This window comes from Coregonus clupeaformis, chromosome 15 (assembly GCF_020615455.1).
Source record: "Coregonus clupeaformis isolate EN_2021a chromosome 15, ASM2061545v1, whole genome shotgun sequence".
NCBI lineage: Eukaryota > Metazoa > Chordata > Actinopteri > Salmoniformes > Salmonidae > Coregonus > Coregonus clupeaformis.
In genome coordinates, this window is record NC_059206.1 from 24,732,708 (window position 1) to 24,753,052 (window position 20,345).

Sequence of the window (20,345 nt, forward strand, 5' to 3'; positions counted from 1 at the left end):
GGAGTATGCAGTTAAAACTGCTCCTCTACGGAAATCATGAAAGAAGCAGGACAACTAGACCTTAGAGCAAGCCTGGAATTGTCACGGTTCAGACAGACGACAAGAGGACCACAATTGCGTCACACCAGAAAGTTTATTTAAACTTAAGGGAAAAAGGGAAGTAGGGAGTGAGTGAAGGCTCCAGGGGTTATCCCGTCCAATGTGCTGGGTCTGTGCCTCCCCCAGTGGCAGCGATGCGTCCGATGACGCCGGTGGTTGGTGGTCCAGAAGTCCTGGGGGGAAACACAGACACAACGGGGCGGATGAAAACAGGCAGAAGTACAGTTCAAGGGAAATCCAAATACGTTGTAGCAAGGCAGAAGGCTGGTCAGAGTTACCGGGGTCGAAGAGTAGTCAGGAGTCGTAATGGCAGAAAGCAGGTCTGGTTTTCCTGGGGCAGAAGAGTATCCAGGAATCAGGCAGGTCCGGGGTCACAAAACAAGGGTGAGCCAGAAGCGCGAGCACACAGGTTCCGGGTGTGAGCTTTGCAGACGATCTGACAAAGGAGAGCTGAAAGACGGGACTTTAAATACTGGGAGAGGTTAGTGGGTAATGCAGCGCAGCTGGCAGAGTAATTAGAGCCGAGCAGAGCAGGGACAGGTGGAGCTCGTTAGGCTGAGTAGAGAGAGAGAGATGAGCAGAGTGGAAGATAGTGGAAACACATTAAGGTGGTAACCCGGTGGAGTGAGAGGGCTCATGACAGACCCCCCCCCCCAAGGGACGGCCCCAGAAGTCCCAAGAGCAACACCACGCCGGGCGGGAGGAGGGGAGCCGGAGGAGGGCTAGAACTCCTCCGAACGGTCCGAGCGAACGCCCTCATCCTCGGAGGAAGCCGGAGGGCCGTGGTCGGGGAGATGGGACAGGTCCCGAGACAGGATCAGGCACAGGACAGGAAGCCGAGCGGGCAGGACGGTTAGGGATCCCTCTGGGGCGGCCCCACGGATTGCAGGTTGATCAGGATGCCGTTGGTGGAAGGCGGTGATGAGAGTCCTATCCACAATCCGACTAGCTGGCACCCAGGTCCCTTTCCTCAGGTCCATAGCCCTCCCAGTCAATGAGGTACTGGAGACCCCTACCCCTCCGTCTGGACCGAAGCAGGCGGCGGACGGTGTAAACCAGACCACCATCGACTGAGCCGTGGAGGAGGAGGACAAGGCGCAGCAGGGACCAGCGGACTCTCATGAATGGGCTTAATCCTAGACACATGGAAAGTGGGGTGCACCCTCATGGAATTAGGCAGTTGGAGCCGGACAGCAGTTGGGCTAATCACTCTTATGATAGGGAATGGGCCAATGAACCGAGGTGCCAACTTCTGCGACTCCACCCTGAGTGGCAGGTTCCTTGACGACAACCACACCCTTTGACCAACATGGTAGGTGGGAGCAGGGATTCTCCGACGGTTGGCCCCGGTAGTGTAGCTGGCAACGGATCTGAGAAGTGTGGCTCGGGCCTGTGACCAGGTGCGGCGACATCGACGGGCAAACGCAAGTGCAGATGGGCAAGTAACCTCCCCTTCCTGACTGGCAAATAGAGGAGGCTGGTATCCATAAACACATTGGAAAGGGGACATACCGATGGCAGAGCAGGTCAGAGAATTGTGTGCGTACTCCACCCATGTCAATTGCTGCGACCAGGAGTGGGGGTTGCGTGAAGTCATGCATCGCAGTGCCTTCTCGAGCTCCTGATTTGCCCGCTCTGACTGCCCATTGGATTGGGGATGGAATCCGGAAGTCAGACTGACTGTGGCTCCCAGCAGGTGACAGAACTCCTTCCAAAAAGCGGAGGAGAATTGTGGACCACGGTCAGAAACTACATCCTTTGGCAGTCCGTGGATCCGGAAGACGTGTACCAGGACCACCTGGGCGGTCTCCTTGGCGGTTGGGAGCTTGGGGAGGGGAATGAAGTGTGCCATCTTGCTGAATCGGTCAACTATGGTGAGAATGACGGTCTTGCCCCTTGAAGGGGGCAGCCCCGTGACAAAGTCAAGGGCGATGTGAGACCAGGGACGTCTGGGCACAGGCAGGGGCTGCAGCAATCCGGCTGGGGGCTGGCAGGACGACTTGTGTTGGTTGCAGATGGGGCAGGCTTGGACGAATTCCCGTACATCCTTTCTCAGAGCGGGCCACCAGAACCTCTGGGCGAGCAGGTTGTAAGTGCGGGTGGAGCCAGGGTGACAAGCTAGGCGGGAGTCATGTCCCCACTGAACGACCTGGGACCTTAGGTTTTCGGGGACAAAAAGGCGGCCAGCTGGGCAAGTGCTGGGACCGGGCTGGTTACGGAGAGCTTCCAGCACCTGTTCCTCAACAGCCCAGGTCAGAGCTGCTACGATGCAGGGACTTGGCAGAATCGACACAGGATCCTTGGAGGGGTTGTCATCCTTCTGGAATTGACGGGAGAGGGCGTCTGGCTTGGTGTTGCGTGATCCAGGCCGGTATGACAGAGTGAAATTAAACCTGGTGAAGAACAGGGCCCAGCGGGACTGCCTGGAGTTCAACCGTTTGGCCGTGCGGATGTACTCCAAGTTCTTATGATCGGTCCAAACGAGAAATGGAATGGTGGACCCCTCCAGCCAGTGACGCCACTCCTCCAAGGCAAGCTTCACAGCCAGCAGCTCTCGGTTCCCTATGTCGTAATTGCACTCAGAGGGGGACAACCGACGTGAGAAAAAGGCACAGGGATGGAGCTTCCTATCCTCCGCAGCCCACTGAGAAATCACAGCACCAACTCCCACATCCGAGGCGTCCACCTCCACAATGAATTGCCGGTCCACGTCAGGCATCTGGAGGATGGGAGCGGAGGTGAACCTTACCTTGAGGGTACTGAAGGCCTTGTCGGCTGCTGGGGTCCAGGTGAAGGGTTGCTTGGTGCTGGTTAGAGCAGTGAGAGGGGCAGCAACGGTACTGTAGTTCCGGATAAACTTTCTATAGAAGTTAGCAAACCCCAGAAACTGTTGCAGCTTCTTTCTGTTCTCCGGAACTGGCCATGACGTGACTGCTGATACTTTGGCAGGATCCATTTGGATACTTCCCTCTGCCACTATGTACCCCAGGAAGGCCACTGTCTTGACGTGAAACTCACATTTCTCTGCCTTGGCGTAGAGGGAATTCTCCAGAAGACGATGAAGGACTTGCTGGACATGGCGGGTGTGTTCAGACAGGTTTCTGGAGTAGATTAAGATGTCATCCAGGTAAACGAAGACAAACTTGTTTAACATGTCCCGCAGTACATCATTCACTAGAGCCTGGAACACAGCAGGAGCATTGGTGAGGCCAAAAGGCATAACCAGATACTCGTAGTGGCCTGTTGGTGTATTGAATGCGGTCTTCCATTCATCTCCTCCCGGATCCGCACTAGGTGGTAAGCGTTTCTGAGATCCAACTTGGTAAAAACAGTGGCTCCCTGGAGCAACTCAAAAGCAGAGGTGAGCAGAGGGAGAGGGTAACGGTTTTTCACTGTGATGTCGTTGAGTCCCCTGTAGTCGATGCAGGGGCGAAGAGATCCGTCCCTCTTCCCCCACAAAGAAGAAGCCAGCACCAGCCGGAGATGAAGATGAACGGATCAATCCTGTGGACAGAGAGTCATTGATGTAGTCCTCCATGGACCTTCTTTCAGGAGCAGACAGCGAATAAAGACGGCCCCTTGGAGGGGCTGTTCCAGGGAGGAGGTCGATGGCACAGTCGATGCGGTCGGTGAGGGGGCAGAGATGTGGCTCTTGCTTTGTTAAACACTTCTCTGAGACCATGGTAGCATTCTGGGACATGGGAGAGGTCAGGGGCGGAGTTAGTAGGTACTGGCCGAGGGGGTAGTGCGGCAGCAAGCAGGCAGGTTCGGTGGCAGTCCTCTCCCCACTCCCTGATCACCCCGGTCACCCAGTCGAGCTGAGGGTTGTGCCGGCGGAGCCATGGGTAACCCAGGATGAGGGGTTGGCCTGGAGAGGGGAGCAGGTGAAACTGGATAGTTTCTTGATGGTTTCCGGACAGACCCATCAAGACCGGGGCCGTGACATGAGTGACCGATCCGAGTAAGTGTCCGTCCAGTGCCCGGGCAGGAATAGGAGGTGTCAAACGGAGGTTCTCCAGTCCCAGTTGGCGTGCCAGCTTGATGTCCATTATGTTGGCTTCGGCGCCAGAATCCACCAGAGCAGCCAGGGTGTGAGTAGAGTCAGAGAGGCGGAGGTGAACTTGCAGCAAGGGTTTGCGGTCGGAGGACTGGATGGTCATTGAGCTCAACCGGACTCCCCCTATGCCCGGTGAGCTTCGGCTTTAAAGGGCAGGTTACCACACGATGTCCATCACCTCCACAATAGAGGCAGAGGTTTGAGGTGAAGCGGCGCTGGCGCTCTGCAGGAGTGAGAGAGGCTCGCCCAATCTCCATAGGCTCAGACTGATCAAGCTGACTTGGGTGAGTGGCAGTAGCTGACAGGAGCCCAGTCGGATCTCTCCGAATGCCGGTAGTTGGTGGACCTTGGCGCCCCCTCTCACGATGACGGGTCTGTATCCTTCTGTCGATCCGGACAGTCAGTGCGATGGCTTCATCAAGAGTGGAAGGCAGTTCATGGGAGACCAACTCGTCCTTGATATAGTCAGCCAAGCTATGGAAGAACGCGTCCACCAACGATGGTGTGTTCCAAGAACTTCGTCTTGCCAGGGTTCGGAAGTCGATGGAATGGTCTGCGACTGTACGTCTGCCTTGTCGAATACTGAACAGTTCACGAGACGCCTCTGCGGTTGGTGAATCCAGGTCAAACACCTTCAGCATCTCCTCAGCAAACAGGTCGAAGGTTGCACATGCGGGGGTTTGACGTTCGAACTCTGCTGTTCCCCAGAGTCGAGCTCGGCCCGTCAGGTGAGTGATGGCATACCCGACCCTAGCCCCTCCGTGGCGAAGGTCCTTGGCTGCAAGGAGAACTGAAGTCGGCAGCTAGTCAGGAATGGCCGGACCTGGGTAGAATCGCCGTTGAACCGCTCGGGGTTTCCAATCTTGGGTTCCGGGGCAGCGGCTGAAATGACCGGGGCAGGTAACTCGGAGGCAGGGCTGGTGGGCAGACTGGCTGGGGTAAGGTTGGTGAGGAGTTGGATGATCCTGGCGAGTTGTTGTTGCTGCTGCTGGGACTGCTGCTGGTGCTGCTGGAACTGCTGATGCTGTTGGTAGCCGACCTGAAGCAGAGAGGTGATGTCGCCGCTCATGCGGCCTAGCTCTCTCTCAGTGTGTTCCAGGCGTAGCATGGCGGTGGGTTGCTCAGGTTCTTCGGTTTCCATGTCGGGGGAAGTGTGCGCTGAGTCCATGATGGTCAGATCGTACTGTCACGGTTCAGACAGACGACAAGAGGACCACAATTCGTCACACCAGAAAGTTTATTTAAACTTAAGGGAAAAGGGAAGTAGGGAGTGAGTGAAGGCTCCAGGGGTTATCCCGTCCAATGTGCTGGGTCTGTGCCTCCCCCAGTGGCAGCGATGCGTCCGATGACGCCGGTGGTTGGTGGTCCAGAAGTCCTGGGGGGGGAGGAAACACAGACACAACGGGGCGGATGAAAACAGGCAGAAGTACAGTTCAAGGGAAATCCAAATACGTTGTAGCAAGGCAGAAGGCTGGTCAGAGTTACCGGGGTCGAAGAGTAGTCAGGAGTCGTAATGGCAGAAAGCAGGTCTGGTTTTCCTGGGGCAGAAGAGTATCCAGGAATCAGGCAGGTCCGGGGTCACAAAACAAGGGTGAGCCAGAAGCGCGAGCACACAGGTTCCGGGTGTGAGCTTTGCAGACGATCTGACAAAGGAGAGCTGAAAGACGGGACTTTAAATACTGGGAGAGGTTAGTGGGTAATGCAGCGCAGCTGGCAGAGTAATTAGAGCCGAGCAGAGCAGGGACAGGTGGAGCTCGTTAGGCTGAGTAGAGAGAGAGAGATGAGCAGAGTGGAAGATAGTGGAAACACATTAAGGTGGTAACCCGGTGGAGTGAGAGGGCTCATGACAGGAATGGAACATTGACGCATTGACTGCGTTCGAAACAATAAAGAAGGAAATACAGTCAGCTCCGGCTCTAGCAGCCCCAGATTACACAAAACCATTCTTGTTGTATGTGGCAAATAGATGTGATAGGTATGCAACAGCGGTACTTATGCAAGAGACATGCAGTGGAAGACGAAAACAACCTATTGCGTATTATAGTTCTAAACTAGATTCTGTTGCCCAGGGATATCCACCCTGTTATCAAGGTCTAGCTGCATTACAATATGCATATGACAAAGCGTCCACAATTACTATGGGATACCCGGTAATAATATATACACACCATAAAATAGTGGAACTAATAGAACAAGGGAAGTTTGTCCTTACCAATGCTAGAACTTTGGAATACTTGACTCTATTGACCTATCCAGATGTTTCCATTAAACGATGCAGTACAGTAAACCCAGCTGAAAGAATCCCCTTAGAGTTTGAGGGGCGAGCACATGACTGTGTAGCAGATTCATTGACATTTACTCGACTAAGGCCAGACTTAGAGTCAACCCCATTGTCCAGCCTAGGGGAAGAGTGCATAGAAGAGTATTTTGTTGATGGATCCTGTTATAAAGATCATGTGGGAAATCATGCGGGCTATGCAGTAGTGCAAAAACAAGGAGAAAGTTTCAAAGAGGTGATAGCAGAGTACTGTCCACAGCCATGCTCAGCCCAGTTGGCTGAACTAAAAGCACTCACTGCAGCTTGCATCCTAGGGAAACGAAAAACTGTTAATATCTATACTGATTCAGCATATGCACATGGGGTGTGTCATCTATTTGGGGCAGTCTGGAAGCAGCGAGGGTTCAAGAAAAGCGATGGTACACCCATACAACACCACGAGCAGATTGTGGAATTAATGATGGCGTTAATGTATCCCACTAAATTGGCGATAGTGAAATGTCAGGCGCATAGAAAAGGAAAAGGATTTATAACTAAAGGAAACAATGCAGCTGATGAAGCTGCAAGAAAGGCATCTAGATGCACCGTCCCAGTGTTAACAGCACCAATGGTCATTATTGAATCCATGCCACAGCCAGACGATATAATAAGGATGCAGGAAAGAGCAGGACCTTATGAACAGACTATGTGGCACAAAAGAGGGGCCACCAAAGATGTGAAGGGATTATGGAGGTCACATGAAGGTACCATAGTAGCACCCATTGTGTTGCTCAACTTACTGATAACTGATGCGCATGGTTTTGACCATTGCGCAAGGGGGGAAATAGTAAGGAAAATTAAAAAACAAGGATACTGGTCTCCATACCTACAGGCAACAATAGATGAGGCATTAGCAAGATGTGAGGTATGTGCACAAAACAATGTAAGGAAAGGGATAACAACACCCATAGGGCACATACCGGTTCCTGAAGGACCATTTCGACATTTAGTCATGGACTATGTAGATATGATAAAAAAGGTGAATGGCAAAAGGTACATGCTAGTGATCATAGATAGATTCAGTAGATGGGTAGAAGCGGTACCCTCAGCAGATCTAGGATCAGGAACAGTAATCAAATTTCTAACTAGAGAAGTAATACCCAGATTCGGAATACCAACAGAAATCAGTTCAGACAATGGATCAGCGTTTATTCAGAAAACAGTGAAGCAAGTATTACAGCAGCTAAGGATTAAGCAAAGATTAGGGTGTGTGTATCATCCGCAATCTCAGGGGATGGTTGAGAGAATTAATGGCACCCTCAAGGCTAAACTGAATAAAATATGTGCTAGTGCAAAACTCAATTGGGTGGATGCACTACCACTAGCATTGATGAGTTATCACATGCAAACTAACAGAAATACGCATCTAACCCCGCATGAAATGCTTACGGGTCGACCCATGCCAGTGCCAGGTCTAAGAGGGCCCTACAAAGGACCCTCATTGGAACAATTAGAGATGGAACTTAAAGCATATGTAAGACAACTAACTGCTATACATAAAGTGATCTATCTCCAGGAAAAAGGGCGAGAACCGGAACCTGGACTAGAGGAGCCAGGACCGGTGATTCCAGGAGATCAAGTCTACATCCGAGTGTTTCGTGGGAAGTGGAACGAGCCCAGGAGAGAAGGACCATATACGGGGATCCGAGCGACGCCCACAGCAGTACAGGTGGAAGGAAGTACGACGTGGTACCATCTAAACCACTGCACCAGGGTCCCGAAGAGAACCAGTCTGCCATCGTCGAGCCATGGGGAAGAGGAGGATGTCGAGGCACCAGATGGAGTCCAAGAAGAAGAAGCATGCACGAGTCCAAGTGCCAACGTCGAAGGACAACAGGCACTCCCACCTGAAAATCCGGAGAGTCGGGAGGAGGGGCCTGATGATGTGGGGAATATTGCTGATAGGATGCCTGCTATGGCAGATCCCCCAAACACAAGCAGACACCCAGGGAGTGGAGGGACAACAGGAGAAGGAGGAAGAAGCGATCTTTCTACCATTGAAGGAAGAGACTCCTCTGCTGTTGAGGAAAGAGACTTTCCCACAATTGACTTCTCTGCCCTCACATGATCTCCGACAATTTAAGAACTGTGGAATTGCTCTAACGGTAATAGCAGTTAACCTAGGAGAGATGGTGGTGGGTCTGCCTACAACTATACAATATTCTAGAGATAGTCTTACTGAGCCAGGAAGAATTGCTGTTGTAAACAAAGAACAAGTATCGTATACAGGATGGCCTAGATTGGGGAAGTGTCAGGTTGAAGGATATGTAATGTTTAGAATAAAATGTCTAGTAAATCATTGTGTAGAAGTTGAGCCAAAAGTAAATAGACATGGAAAAATAATGGATATAAAACAAGCTAAACATCTCATGATTCCATCAGTGCTTAAGAAATTGGCCCCTAAAGTTAGATTGAAGAATAGAATAAAAAAAGCATGTACTATTGGGGATAGCTCGAACTAGTATTTCTATTCCAGCGCAAGTACTGACAGTTGAAGAAACTCAAAGATCCTTTTCAATACGTAGGATAAAACCTCTGCCAGAAAAATCACTTTGTGGGTGGGCTAAACATCGAACAAGAGGAGAAGCAATCTGGGATGAATATGGCTGCCAAATAGAAGTTAACAAAGGAGACACTAGTTGGGAAATTACCTTTAAGGAATTGACTCAAGAAAATAATGCAAAGTACATATTGGAAATAGATAGTGTTAAAGGGTTAGAAGGAAATAGTATAACAACAATGGACATTGATCCTATTTCCAAACACCAATCTAGACAGGAGGAAGAACCTGAAATAGTTAATGTAACTATGACCACTACCCAAGGACCACTAATTACTATAGCAGTTGAACCAACAAAGACAGGATTAGAAAAAATAGGAACAAATGGGTTTTTTCAAAATGTATGGGATTCTTTAACAAATTGGGGAAGTCAGGAAAATAGACAATCTACCTCAGCCCCAACAGTAATACCGAAAGTAATAATAGCATCACCAAAATTAGAAAGGCTATGGGAGGGAGCCATGCAAAATGATTGGTACAAATGGGCACAATATTCAGCTAAAATAATTAATAGAAAAACAAATTGTTTAGTATGTGCTCCTTCTCCATTAAAAGAATTGATAGTAATACCAAGTCCACACAGTTACAAGGACTGTGCTAACTTCCAACTAAGCTACTGTCATCTTAAAAGAGGAGAAAGGCCCTACTGTCCTGCAGAATGTTTATCATTTTTGGGAAATCCCTATCATTACAGATTCTATAATCAAACAGGATGGGGAGAGTGGTGTAAAAAATTAGATATCAGAATAGAGCCCAGAAAAATGGAAGCACCGGAAAAATACCGTATAGACTATAATCTAAATTATGAATGCTACAATAAAACAGATGGGGAGCACGATTTGGGAACATTTAAGGGGAAAGTGTGAGACCACATGGCACCTAAATAATGATACGTCCTGGAATGCAGATACCCCCTACAGAGCAGTTTATCAGGCAGCAGGATCAAGTACTGGGGTAATAGCTACAAATGGAGGGCCGGGTGATCCTGGGGAATGTGAGAAGCAAACACTGGCAATGCCATTGATTTCTCCTTATGAGGATCAATCGGTGGCAGTGGCAGATTTATTTTGGGTATGTGGAGGACAAAAGATTAGAGCTACTTTGCCTAAAGGATGGAAGGGAGTATGTGCTAGAGTACAAATGCTTCAGGAGGTGGTTATATCAGAGTGGGAGGTAGACAAAACAACAAATAGGGATGCACAGAATAATAATAAAAGGGTAAAAAGATCATATGAACATGACCCCAATGTATATTTAGATGCAATAGGTCAACCCAGAGGAATTCCAAATGAATATAAGGCAAGAGATGAAATTAAAGCAGGATTTGAATCAATACTTGTCTGGATTTCAGCCAACAGAAACCTAGAATGGATCAATTATATTTGTTATAATCAACAAAGGTTTATTAATTACACAGACTCTGCATTATCAGCTCTAGGAGAGCAAGTACAGGCTACCAGTAGAATGGCATGGCAGAATAGGCAGGCTCTAAACTGGCTATTGGCGCAAAAAGGTGGAGTTTGTGTTATGTTTGGAGATGAATGTTGTACTTTTATCCCCAATAATACTGCTCCGGATGGTTCATTCACTGAAGCAATGACTAAGCTCAAAGGACTACGAAAAGAGGTTAAGGATAATGCTGGGTATGATGCTCATGTTTGGGACTGGATGGAATTAACTTTGGGAAAATGGGGTGCAATGTTTACAAAAATGGCAATAATGATAGGAATATCACTTGTAGTAATGGGAGTAGTGTTTTGTTGTATACTACCTCTGTTAAAATCACTTTTGATTCAAACCACAGTAAAACAAATGACTGTACAGACAATTGTTACTAGTTCAGCCAAAGAAATACACCCAGTTCAGGGAGCTCCAGGACAGTATGTTAATAAATATGGGAAATCTTGTAATGTTAAAGGAGGACCAATGGACTGTCCATTTGGGAATCCTGAATGTCTGTATGGAGTTGTTCCTGGGGGTGGATGGGCCTGCCATGGTTACAAAGCCCAACAGGAAAATGGGGAGGTTAATTTAGAGAAAAACCTTGCAGACTTGTATCCAATACCTGACTGGGCTATGGGTCCTCATCAGGATGGGTCAGACAATGAGGAAGATACATTGGTCTGAATATATATTCTTATAAAATGTAACCACAGATGGCAAGGCTAAGAATAAGTATATGCACATGCTTACACTCATTTTATGTTATCTTTTGTTTTATTGGTTGGGACTTAAAAGTCCCAGAGGGGGAAATATATAGATGATTTTCAAGTACATATGTTGTAGAATTAAACACCTATATGCCTTAAAATGTTTATGGATTGAGAACCAGTTGAAAGGTTAATACAGAGCAGAGACATTTATGTGTTTATCATAAACTCCCTGCAGATGGTCAGGGCATGTCAATGACATGTGATGGAGATACAACTCCTCGTGGTGGCTGTGTGGAGATTGGAGTAACAATGGAACTAGTGTTATCATTTCTTTGTGCTTATGACCTTATGACCTGACACATGGCCACATGCACATAATCTTAAGGGCCAGGGAGGATGGTAAATGATAAATGTTTAAATCATGTTTAAGTATTAATGGATATGTTTTATAATGTGTTATGAAATGATAATGGTGAAACAGAATGAACATGATTGATACTTTGTACTCCAGATGCATGCCTGGATAGTGAATATAGTCAATACAGAATGTGATTGTTCTTTAACGTACGTATGTGCATAATTTTTTGAGTCATGCCACTAATAAGACACAGAGGCCCCACTTAGAGAAGCGCAAGTAGCCCTCGTGAGCAGCCAACATGTGATACTGAAAGATGCTGTTGATTCACATAGGGAGGTGTAACCATCAGTTGTATCAATGTTTCTGTATAAAAAGGAGCACTCCAGTTCAGGGCAAGCAGTTGCTTCATGGAGCAAACTCTGACTTTGTTATGCAATAACGTCTAATTCTTGAATTCACAAGCTCCTGTGTCTTGAGAGATATTTTGTTTGAGTTGATTATCTCTTAGTCAAATGTTTCTACAACAATCCCCCCCTGATGACTCCAACAAGTTACAAGTTGGAAGTCCCACCCAGTTGACTACATTAAAAATGGTGGAAGCCCTCAATGGCTCTGCCCATGGTAATATGCCTTTTGGCCACTAGAGGCCTCTATCATTCTCTATGACCACAACACTGTCTGACTTTCAGCTGTCGCAGACACATCTCCCCCGACTTCACTCGTTGACTTTCGTCTACAGTCAGCTGCGTTAGTGCAGAATATTGCCTGGCTGCCCTACATACACAAACAGCATGAGGATATCTTGATGCATTGTGGAAATATCAACACAGATTAACAATAGGCAGAAATATGAACTATGAATATTAATGATGAATGTAGACTTTACTTTTTGGTAGCTGGTTAATAGACAATGTTCCAAGTCAAATTTACTCCCATTCAATACTTCCAAAATTTGGTCCTGGGGCCCCCCCTGGGTGCACGTTTTGGTTTTTGCCCTAGCACTACACAGCTGATTCAAATAACCAACTCATCATCAAGCGTTGATAATTTGAATCAGCTGTGTAGTGCTAGGTCAAAAAACCAAAACGTGCAACCAGGCCCCCCCCAAGTTTGGGAAACCCTACTGTATGGTACTTCCTGACAAAAAGTTGTTTAGTGTTATGGCTCTAAGGAAAACAAAGGGCCCAGACCCAGACACTGAAAAGTTATGTTTTTCTTCCCCAGTCAAAGGCTCCTTAGTGTATTTCAGGGCATGGAGAGTTATTGAGCCTCGGGGCCACCCTGGATTTTGCCCCCAAATCCAATATAGTGTGCAAAATCCAATATGGCTGCCATAATACCATTTGATGGGGGTTTAATCACCTGTAAATGAGTTTTGCAAATAAGATACATCTTTTAGAATGGCGTACTATACTTATGACATTTACAACTATTCTGGTGTAATTCAACTCTATTGGGAATCCAATATGGCCACCATCATTACACTCAGTTCCAATTAGTGCCAAAACCATACAAACACTGCCTGATACAGATTTTATTTAGAGGCAAAATATATGCTCCAGTATGAAAGTGAAAATTCTGGGGTTGGGGTGGACACACACACACACACACACACACACACACACACACACACACACACACACACAGGGGTTAAGATAGATAGACGATCCCCTTCAAAAGGAAGCCATCTTGCCGTGAACCCGGAAGCGGTACACACAGGTGTAGTCCTGGTGACCCCAGTTGCTGAGGACATGGAGCTCCACATACCGATACACTGCAGTAGGGTTCTGAGAAAAAAAAAGTCAGAGTGAGAAGAGGGTGAGAGAGGTCCAAGCTTATTTACTTTTGAGATAAGTCTTAATGCATACACATTAGGCCCCAAAAGGTATTTCTACCTGTCTCATTAGCCTGTATCTTTACTATGTATCACTACCTGTCTCATTAGCCTGAATCTTTACTATGTATCCCTACCTGTCTCATTAGCCTGTATCTTTACTATGTATCTCTAATAGTTTGTCAGCATTGGACTCACAGGCAATTTGAATGTCTGGAGGGGATCTCCAGCCTGGTCATATGTAAACATTCCGAGCAGTGTTCCCTCTTCGCTGACAGTAGACATGCCCTACACAGAAAGCGAGTGGGAAAAAGTGAGGGAGTCAATTAAAAGGTATTCAACATAGCACTAAAACATCCCTGTACAAATCATCCCACTGTAGATTCTATGTGGTACAAGAAAGGAAAGAGCCTCAGAGTTGGAGTGCTGAACAGGGAAGGAAAGGGTCCCCCCCCACACTCAGAGACTTTGTGAATACAGGCCCTCAGAGGTGACTCACGTAGACGGCGAAGTCCTTGGGGGCACTGTCGATGCGTCCGTTAGGGGAGACGGCGGTGGAGAGGTGCTCCAGAGAGACATGGGTCACGTGGATGGGGTGAGACAGGGCGATGGTCATAGTGCCCTGGGCCCCAGGAAACGGCCAACACTTGCCAGGCAGCACCTGCTGGCCCTGAGGGGGTGAAAGATGAGTGACAGGTGTATTTGGATCAGTCTTTAACCCTCTAGAGCAGTGTTTTCCAACCCTGGTCCTCCAGTACCCCCAACAGTACACTGTTTCGTTATAGCCCTGGACAAGCACACCTGATTCAGCTCATTGAGGGCTTGATGATTAGTTGACAAGTTGAATCAGGTGTGCTTGTCCAGGGTTACAATACATTTTTTGTTATTGTTGGGAGGACCTGGGTTGGGAAACACTGATCTAGAGTCTAAGGCCTGTCTAAGCCAGCGGTGAGGGGGGTCGGTTCTACTAAGCCAACATATGGAATTGTTTTAAGATGGTCATACCAAGGATCATTTAGATATTTGATTTTGAGGTCAGGGCTCTGTGCAGGCCAGTCAAGTTCTTCCACACCGATCTTGACAAACCATTTCTGTATGGACCTCGCTTTGTGCACGGGGGTATTGTCATGCTGAAAAGGGCCTTCCACAAACTGTTGCCACAAAGTTGGAAGCACTAGAATCGTCTAGAATGTCATTGTATGCTGTAGCGTTAAGATTTCCCGTCACTGGAATTAAGGGGCCTAGCCCGAACCACGAAAAACAGCCCCAGACCATTATTCCTCCTCCACCAAACTTTACAGTTGGCACTATGCATTGGGGTAGGTAGTGTTCTCCTGACACCCGCCAAACCCAGATTAGTCCGTCGGACTGCCAAATGGTGAAACGTGATTCATCACTCCAGAGAACGCATCTCCACTGCTCTAGAGTCCAATGGCGGCAAGTTTTACACCACTACAGCCAACGCTTGGCATTGCGCATGGTGATCTTAGGCTTGTGTGCGGCTACTCGGCCATGGAAACCCATTTCATGAAGCTCCCGACAAACAGTTATTGTGCTGACGTTTCTTCCAGAGGCAGTTTGGACCTCGGTACACGCTTCAGTACACGGCGGTCCCGTTCTGTGAGCTTGTGTGGCCTACCACTTCGCGGTTGAGCCGTTGTTGCTCCTAGATGTTTCCACTTCACAATAACAGCACTTACAATTGACTGGGGCAGCTCTAGCAGGGCAGAATTTTGACAAACTGACTTGTTGGAAAGGTGGCATAATAATAATAATAATAATAATAATATGCCATTTAGCAGACACTTTTATCCAAAGCGACTTACAGTCATGCGTGCATACATTTTAGTGTATGGGTGGTCCCGGGGATCGAACCCACTACCTTGGCGTTACAAGCGCCGTGCTCTACCAGCTGAGCTACAGAGGACCATCCTATGACGGTGCCACGTTGAAAGTCACTGAGCTTTTCAGTAAGGCCATTCTACTGCCAATGTTTGTCTATGGAGATTGCATGGCTGTATGCTCGATTTTATACACCTGTCAGCAATGGGTGTGGCTGAAATAACAGAATCCACTCATTTGAAGGGGTGCAGTGGTCTAAGGCACTGCATCGCGTGGTTCGAATCCAGGCTCTGTCGTAGCCAGCCGCGACCGGGAGACCCATGGGGCGGCGCACAATTGGCCCAGTGTCGTCCAGGGTAGGGGAGGGAATGGCTGGCAGGGATGTAGCTCAGTTGGTAGAGCATGGCGTTTGCAATGCCTTGGTTGTGGGTTCAATTCCCACGGGGAGCCAGTATGAAAAATTACAAAATGTATGTATGCACTCACTAACTGTAAGTCGCTCTGGATAAGAGCGTTTGCTAAATGACTCAAATGTAAAAAATTTAGTGTATAAAAATATAAAAAAACAGAACATCATCGTGTTTGTGAGAGTCTCATAATAATTTGCCACCTTTCACCGCAGATGCGGAAGGGCGATATCGGTGGATGTGGTGGATTGAGACGCAGCCCATACAAAGAAACAAATATCTCTAGCTTAAACAGATGGATTTAGATGGGAATTTTTGTATTATGTTAATTAGATTTCCGCAGGCCACGGAAATTGTAGGAGAATGGTTAACCTGCATTTAAACATGGTGGTCAAGACGACACACTTCAGAAAGACAGATATAGGATGACACAAAGGGAGAGAGAGGTACCAACCTGGATGACAGTCCGGGGGGTCTCTTCAGGATACCACAGGGGAATCCCCAGGAAGCTCACGCAGGCCGAACGGGTGTGATACGTCTCAGAGCATCTGCTGGTTACAATACTGCCACCTACACACACACACACACGATACTGTAGTCTATAAAGCATCCACACGTGCTGGGACTATTTCTGTGGCACATACGGAAAACATGCTGAAGTACAGTGATGTCACAAACCTTGAGACTCCAAGGCAAAGTCAGGCAGTCGGTCCGCTAACGGACGCACTGCAATCCTTATCACCCGTTTCATGTCCCATCTCTCATCCTGTGAGACACAGACAGACACACAATCACACATGCACGGTCAACTTTAAAAACGCATCACATCTTCTGTTTATTTTACAAGAAAATAAATAAACCCACCTGGGCCAGTTGGTCACGCAGCCATTTCTCCATGGCCTCTTTAAAATCAGGTGTCAGGTGTATGTTTTCTGGTGTGGGAGCAGGGGGAGGCTGGTTTTGAATGGTGGTCACCTGTTGCTGCAGCTAGAGAACACACAGAGATCACGCATATTAGGAGAAGTGTGTGTGTGTATGTGTGTGTGTGTGTGTGTGCACGTGTGCCTGCGTGTACGTGTGTGTTACCGTATCACTGGTGTCCTCCAGGGCTCTGACCCTCTGTGTGGTAATGGACTGTTCCTCTTGGAGATCAGCCATCTTGCTGCCGAACTCGGCAGCGTCCTGGGCCAGACGCTCTCCAGCAGTAGAGACAGCAATAGAGACACTACAATAAAATAGAATGAAACAACACAAAACAAATGTATTTTCTATTTTGGGAGAAACAGATATTTGTCTTCTAGAATAGAATACAACATAACTTTTGTCTTGTTTTTTTATGGGGTAGGAGCTAGGGACTATATGGGTAGTTTCAGGACTGGTCCACACTCACCTGTTCCCTTTCCCTCTGACGTTGTTCATCTCGCTCCTTACTCCCCTCATGTCGATATTGAGTCTTTGTACCATCTGTTGGTGGACACAAACACAATTCAATTGAATAAACTTTATTAATTCCAGAAGGGCAATTATTGACACCACATCTCAATTGACAAACTGGCAATACTACAGCAACAAATAGAAAATAATCCCAGGTACTTCCACTACAAAGGGATAGATTGACTATTCTCACCTGGGAAATGCCTCGGTGCTGGTGTGCTTTCTGTTTAAGAATTTCAATCTCTCTCTGCAAGACAAGCACATGGACAGATAAATTAATATGGCCAAACATTTTGTGCATTCTCTCTCCACCCCCCCTCTCTCTATTTTGTACCTGGATGTTGTCCATTTTGTCTTCAAGAGCTGAATCCATGATAGAAGTTCCATACTGTAGAAAGAGTTTTAACTAGTCAACCAGAGTGTTGCCCATGCATAGCTTCATTGCAGCATTCACCCAATCAAGACATAGATAACACAGTCTGCCCCAAAGGGCACTCTATTCCCTATGTAGCGCACTACCTTTGACCAGAGCCCACATAAGTGGGCCACTATATAGGGTATAGTGTGCCATGTGAGACGTCACCAGAAGACAGATGAAAAACAGAGGTCCTACTGTAGCCTTTGATGTCAGGTCGGGCGGAGAGTCAGGTTGAGTCGGCCGGTTCATTGGAAGGTTGAGGTTCATGGTGGGGAACACGGTCGGAAAGACAAATACTGCAGGGAAGACATTGTGGTTCGGGGTCACACAGAGGACAGGTTTATAGGAGGATATTTAGATGTGTGAACATGAACGTTACGTCACACTCACGGAAGGTCAGGAGAACGGGCAGGAGGAAGAGGAAGATGACAAACCAGGATGGCAAACCAGTCGGGAAACATGAACGGCCTACAGGGAGACACACAGAGCCAAAGATAATGCTAATGCTAACAAACAAGGCAAAAGCAAAGCGACGAGCTAATGCTAAACTAATGCTGACAAATTTCAAGCAGAGAGACACGCATAAATTAAAAAGGCCCTTAAATTGAAAATTGAATTGAGACACACTGATGCTAAGCTAATGCTAACTAACCAGCTTTTTTTATCTTCTTATTTTTTACAAGCATATAAAGACATGCAAATGCCAAGCTTGTGTTGTCTCTCACAGACAGACACACTGAACTCACTGCAGCTAGCGCTGGCACTGGTCCTAGTGCCTATCCCGCTGGATAGTCTCCTGTTGGAGCGTGTCTTGACCCTCAGTGGCTCCTCAGAATCAGAGCAGTAGCCAGAGCTGTCAATTCTGGTGAATCCAATGCTGGAGGAGCTCATGCTGGGCTGCAGGGCCACAGAGGCGGCGGGGGCCAAAGGAACAGGGGCCACACTGGGTGCCACAGTAGGAGACAGGAAGGTCTGCCTTCTCTGGACGGCCCTCACAGTTGGCGCCATGACTGACAGAGGGGGAGGGAAGGAATAGGGGGGAGGGGGGAGAGAAAGAGAGGGGTGGGAGGATGTTGGGAGAGAGAGAGAAAAAGAGGGTGGGGGAGGAGGGAAAGAGAGGGGTGGGGGAGGAGGGAGAGAGAAAGAGAGGGATGGGGAGGAGGGAGAGAGAGAAAGAGAGGGTTGGGGAGGAGGGAGAGAGAGAAAGAGAGGGTTGGGGGAGGAGGGAGAGAGAGAAAGAGAGGGTTGGGGGAGGAGGGAGAGAGAGAAAGAGAGGGTTGGGGGAGGAGGGATAGAGAGAAAGAGAGGGGTGGGGGAGGAGGGATAGAGAGAAAGAGAGGGGTGGGGGGAGGAGTGAGAGAGAGAAAGAGAGGGGTGGGGGAGGAGGGAGAGAGAGAGAAATAGAGGGGTGGGGGAGGAGGGAGAGAGAGAGAGAGAGAAAGAGGGGTGGGGGAGGAGGGAGAAAGAGAGGGAAAGAGAGGGAAAGAGGGGTGGGGGAGAGAGAGAGGGAAAGAGGGGTGGGGGGAGAGAGAAAGAACTTTAGTAATACATCGCATATGATTTCCAATCTACAAAAGTGTCTAACCCGGGCTAGGGACATATCCTGTGTTGTCACAACTCCTATGATCATTGTCATGGAGTTGGCAAGACAGAACAACCATGTCCTAGGGACAAGGGGGCTAGATAGGGGTTATCAATCTGGACAACCCCTAGCGCAGGCAGGAAGTGATGTCAGCAGTACCAATTAATTCATCACCTTTGATTGGCTGATTTGGCTTTTGGATTCCCTTATGGCCCCCTGTTCTCGGTTTCCTCTTGTTGAATACCCTGAGACAGACACACACAGATACATTTTGATTTGACACACACACAGTTAACACTGTGCTAATACCACCGTAAGTGCAATAAGCATCACCGCACACACAGCGATACTCTCTCACTCACACACACACACACACACACACACACACACACACACCTACCTACCTAGGCACAGGGCTCTCCTTGTAGGAGACCATGGAGCCAGAGATTTCATCATCTGAGGACTGGTCATAGTACCCTACATTAAGAAGTCTCGCACTTCTTCTAGACATGACTGAGAGAAAAATAAAGAGATTGATTGATTTCAAATGCCAAGCCTAAGCAAACCCCACCTTAGGTCAGTGTTGTCATGGACAACTTCATCTTACTTAGAGCACAAAACTGGACAACAGTGGAAAATAGTGGGTCCTACAGCTAATTTGTACAAATTCCTCTTCTGATTAATTGATTCATCGTGGAAACTTTTCTCGCATTTTGTGAGTTTAAATCAGCATAGCATTACAAGATGATGCGTCGAAAAACCCCGACTAAAACCGGGCTTTTTGGATCAAATATTGCCTTCTACTTACCGGAGTCTTGTAGGCCAATTCATACAGTAATTTTTGCAGTCTTTAAACTAAGATGTAGCAGCAGAAAGTGTAACTTTGCTAATGAGCCACTGTGTTGAAAACACTGGAATTTACAGAGCGTTTACATTGTTGCGTCTATGGAACCATAGAAATAGAATGGGGGACGCAGTTTACGTCATAATCAGCTCTCCTCGCCAAACGTATTTTGATTGACAGCTCTCCAAAATCCATTTGATTGTTTCGTTCCCTAATACAAATAAATAAATAAATATCGCCACTTTTCTCTCATTTCTTGTATGTCTGCCTATTCCACACACGATGGCGACATTTAGCCACCATATAGCACATGAACACGTCATAAACCATGATATTACAGGAAATTAGCTGTAAAACTGCAACATTTTCTCTCAGCCTCATGGCAAAATGTTTAGAAATTAGCTCAGGGATTCTTGAAAGTCGGGAAAATCCTTGTCTTG

The 20,345-nt window shown here is 47.7% G+C and overlaps 1 protein-coding gene across 1 annotated transcript; it reads right to left on the reverse strand.

The window, feature by feature from the left end:
• Positions 1-12,856: 12,856 nt before the first annotated feature.
• LOC121583185 (SUN domain-containing protein 2-like) lies at positions 12,857-19,995 on the reverse strand. Its single transcript, XM_041899383.2, has 16 exons — positions 19,870-19,995; positions 19,466-19,574; positions 19,236-19,306; positions 18,226-18,489; positions 17,870-17,947; positions 17,675-17,775; positions 17,396-17,449; positions 17,255-17,308; positions 17,018-17,091; positions 16,714-16,852; positions 16,492-16,614; positions 16,306-16,393; positions 16,082-16,197; positions 13,878-14,048; positions 13,577-13,666; positions 12,857-13,331 (listed from the first exon to the last, which is right to left on the reverse strand). Exons 2-16 carry the CDS (start codon positions 19,570-19,572, stop codon positions 13,218-13,220), a joined length of 1,644 nt encoding a protein of 547 aa, XP_041755317.2. The 5' UTR covers positions 19,573-19,574; positions 19,870-19,995; the 3' UTR covers positions 12,857-13,217.
• Between the last annotated feature and the right edge of the window lie 350 nt (positions 19,996-20,345).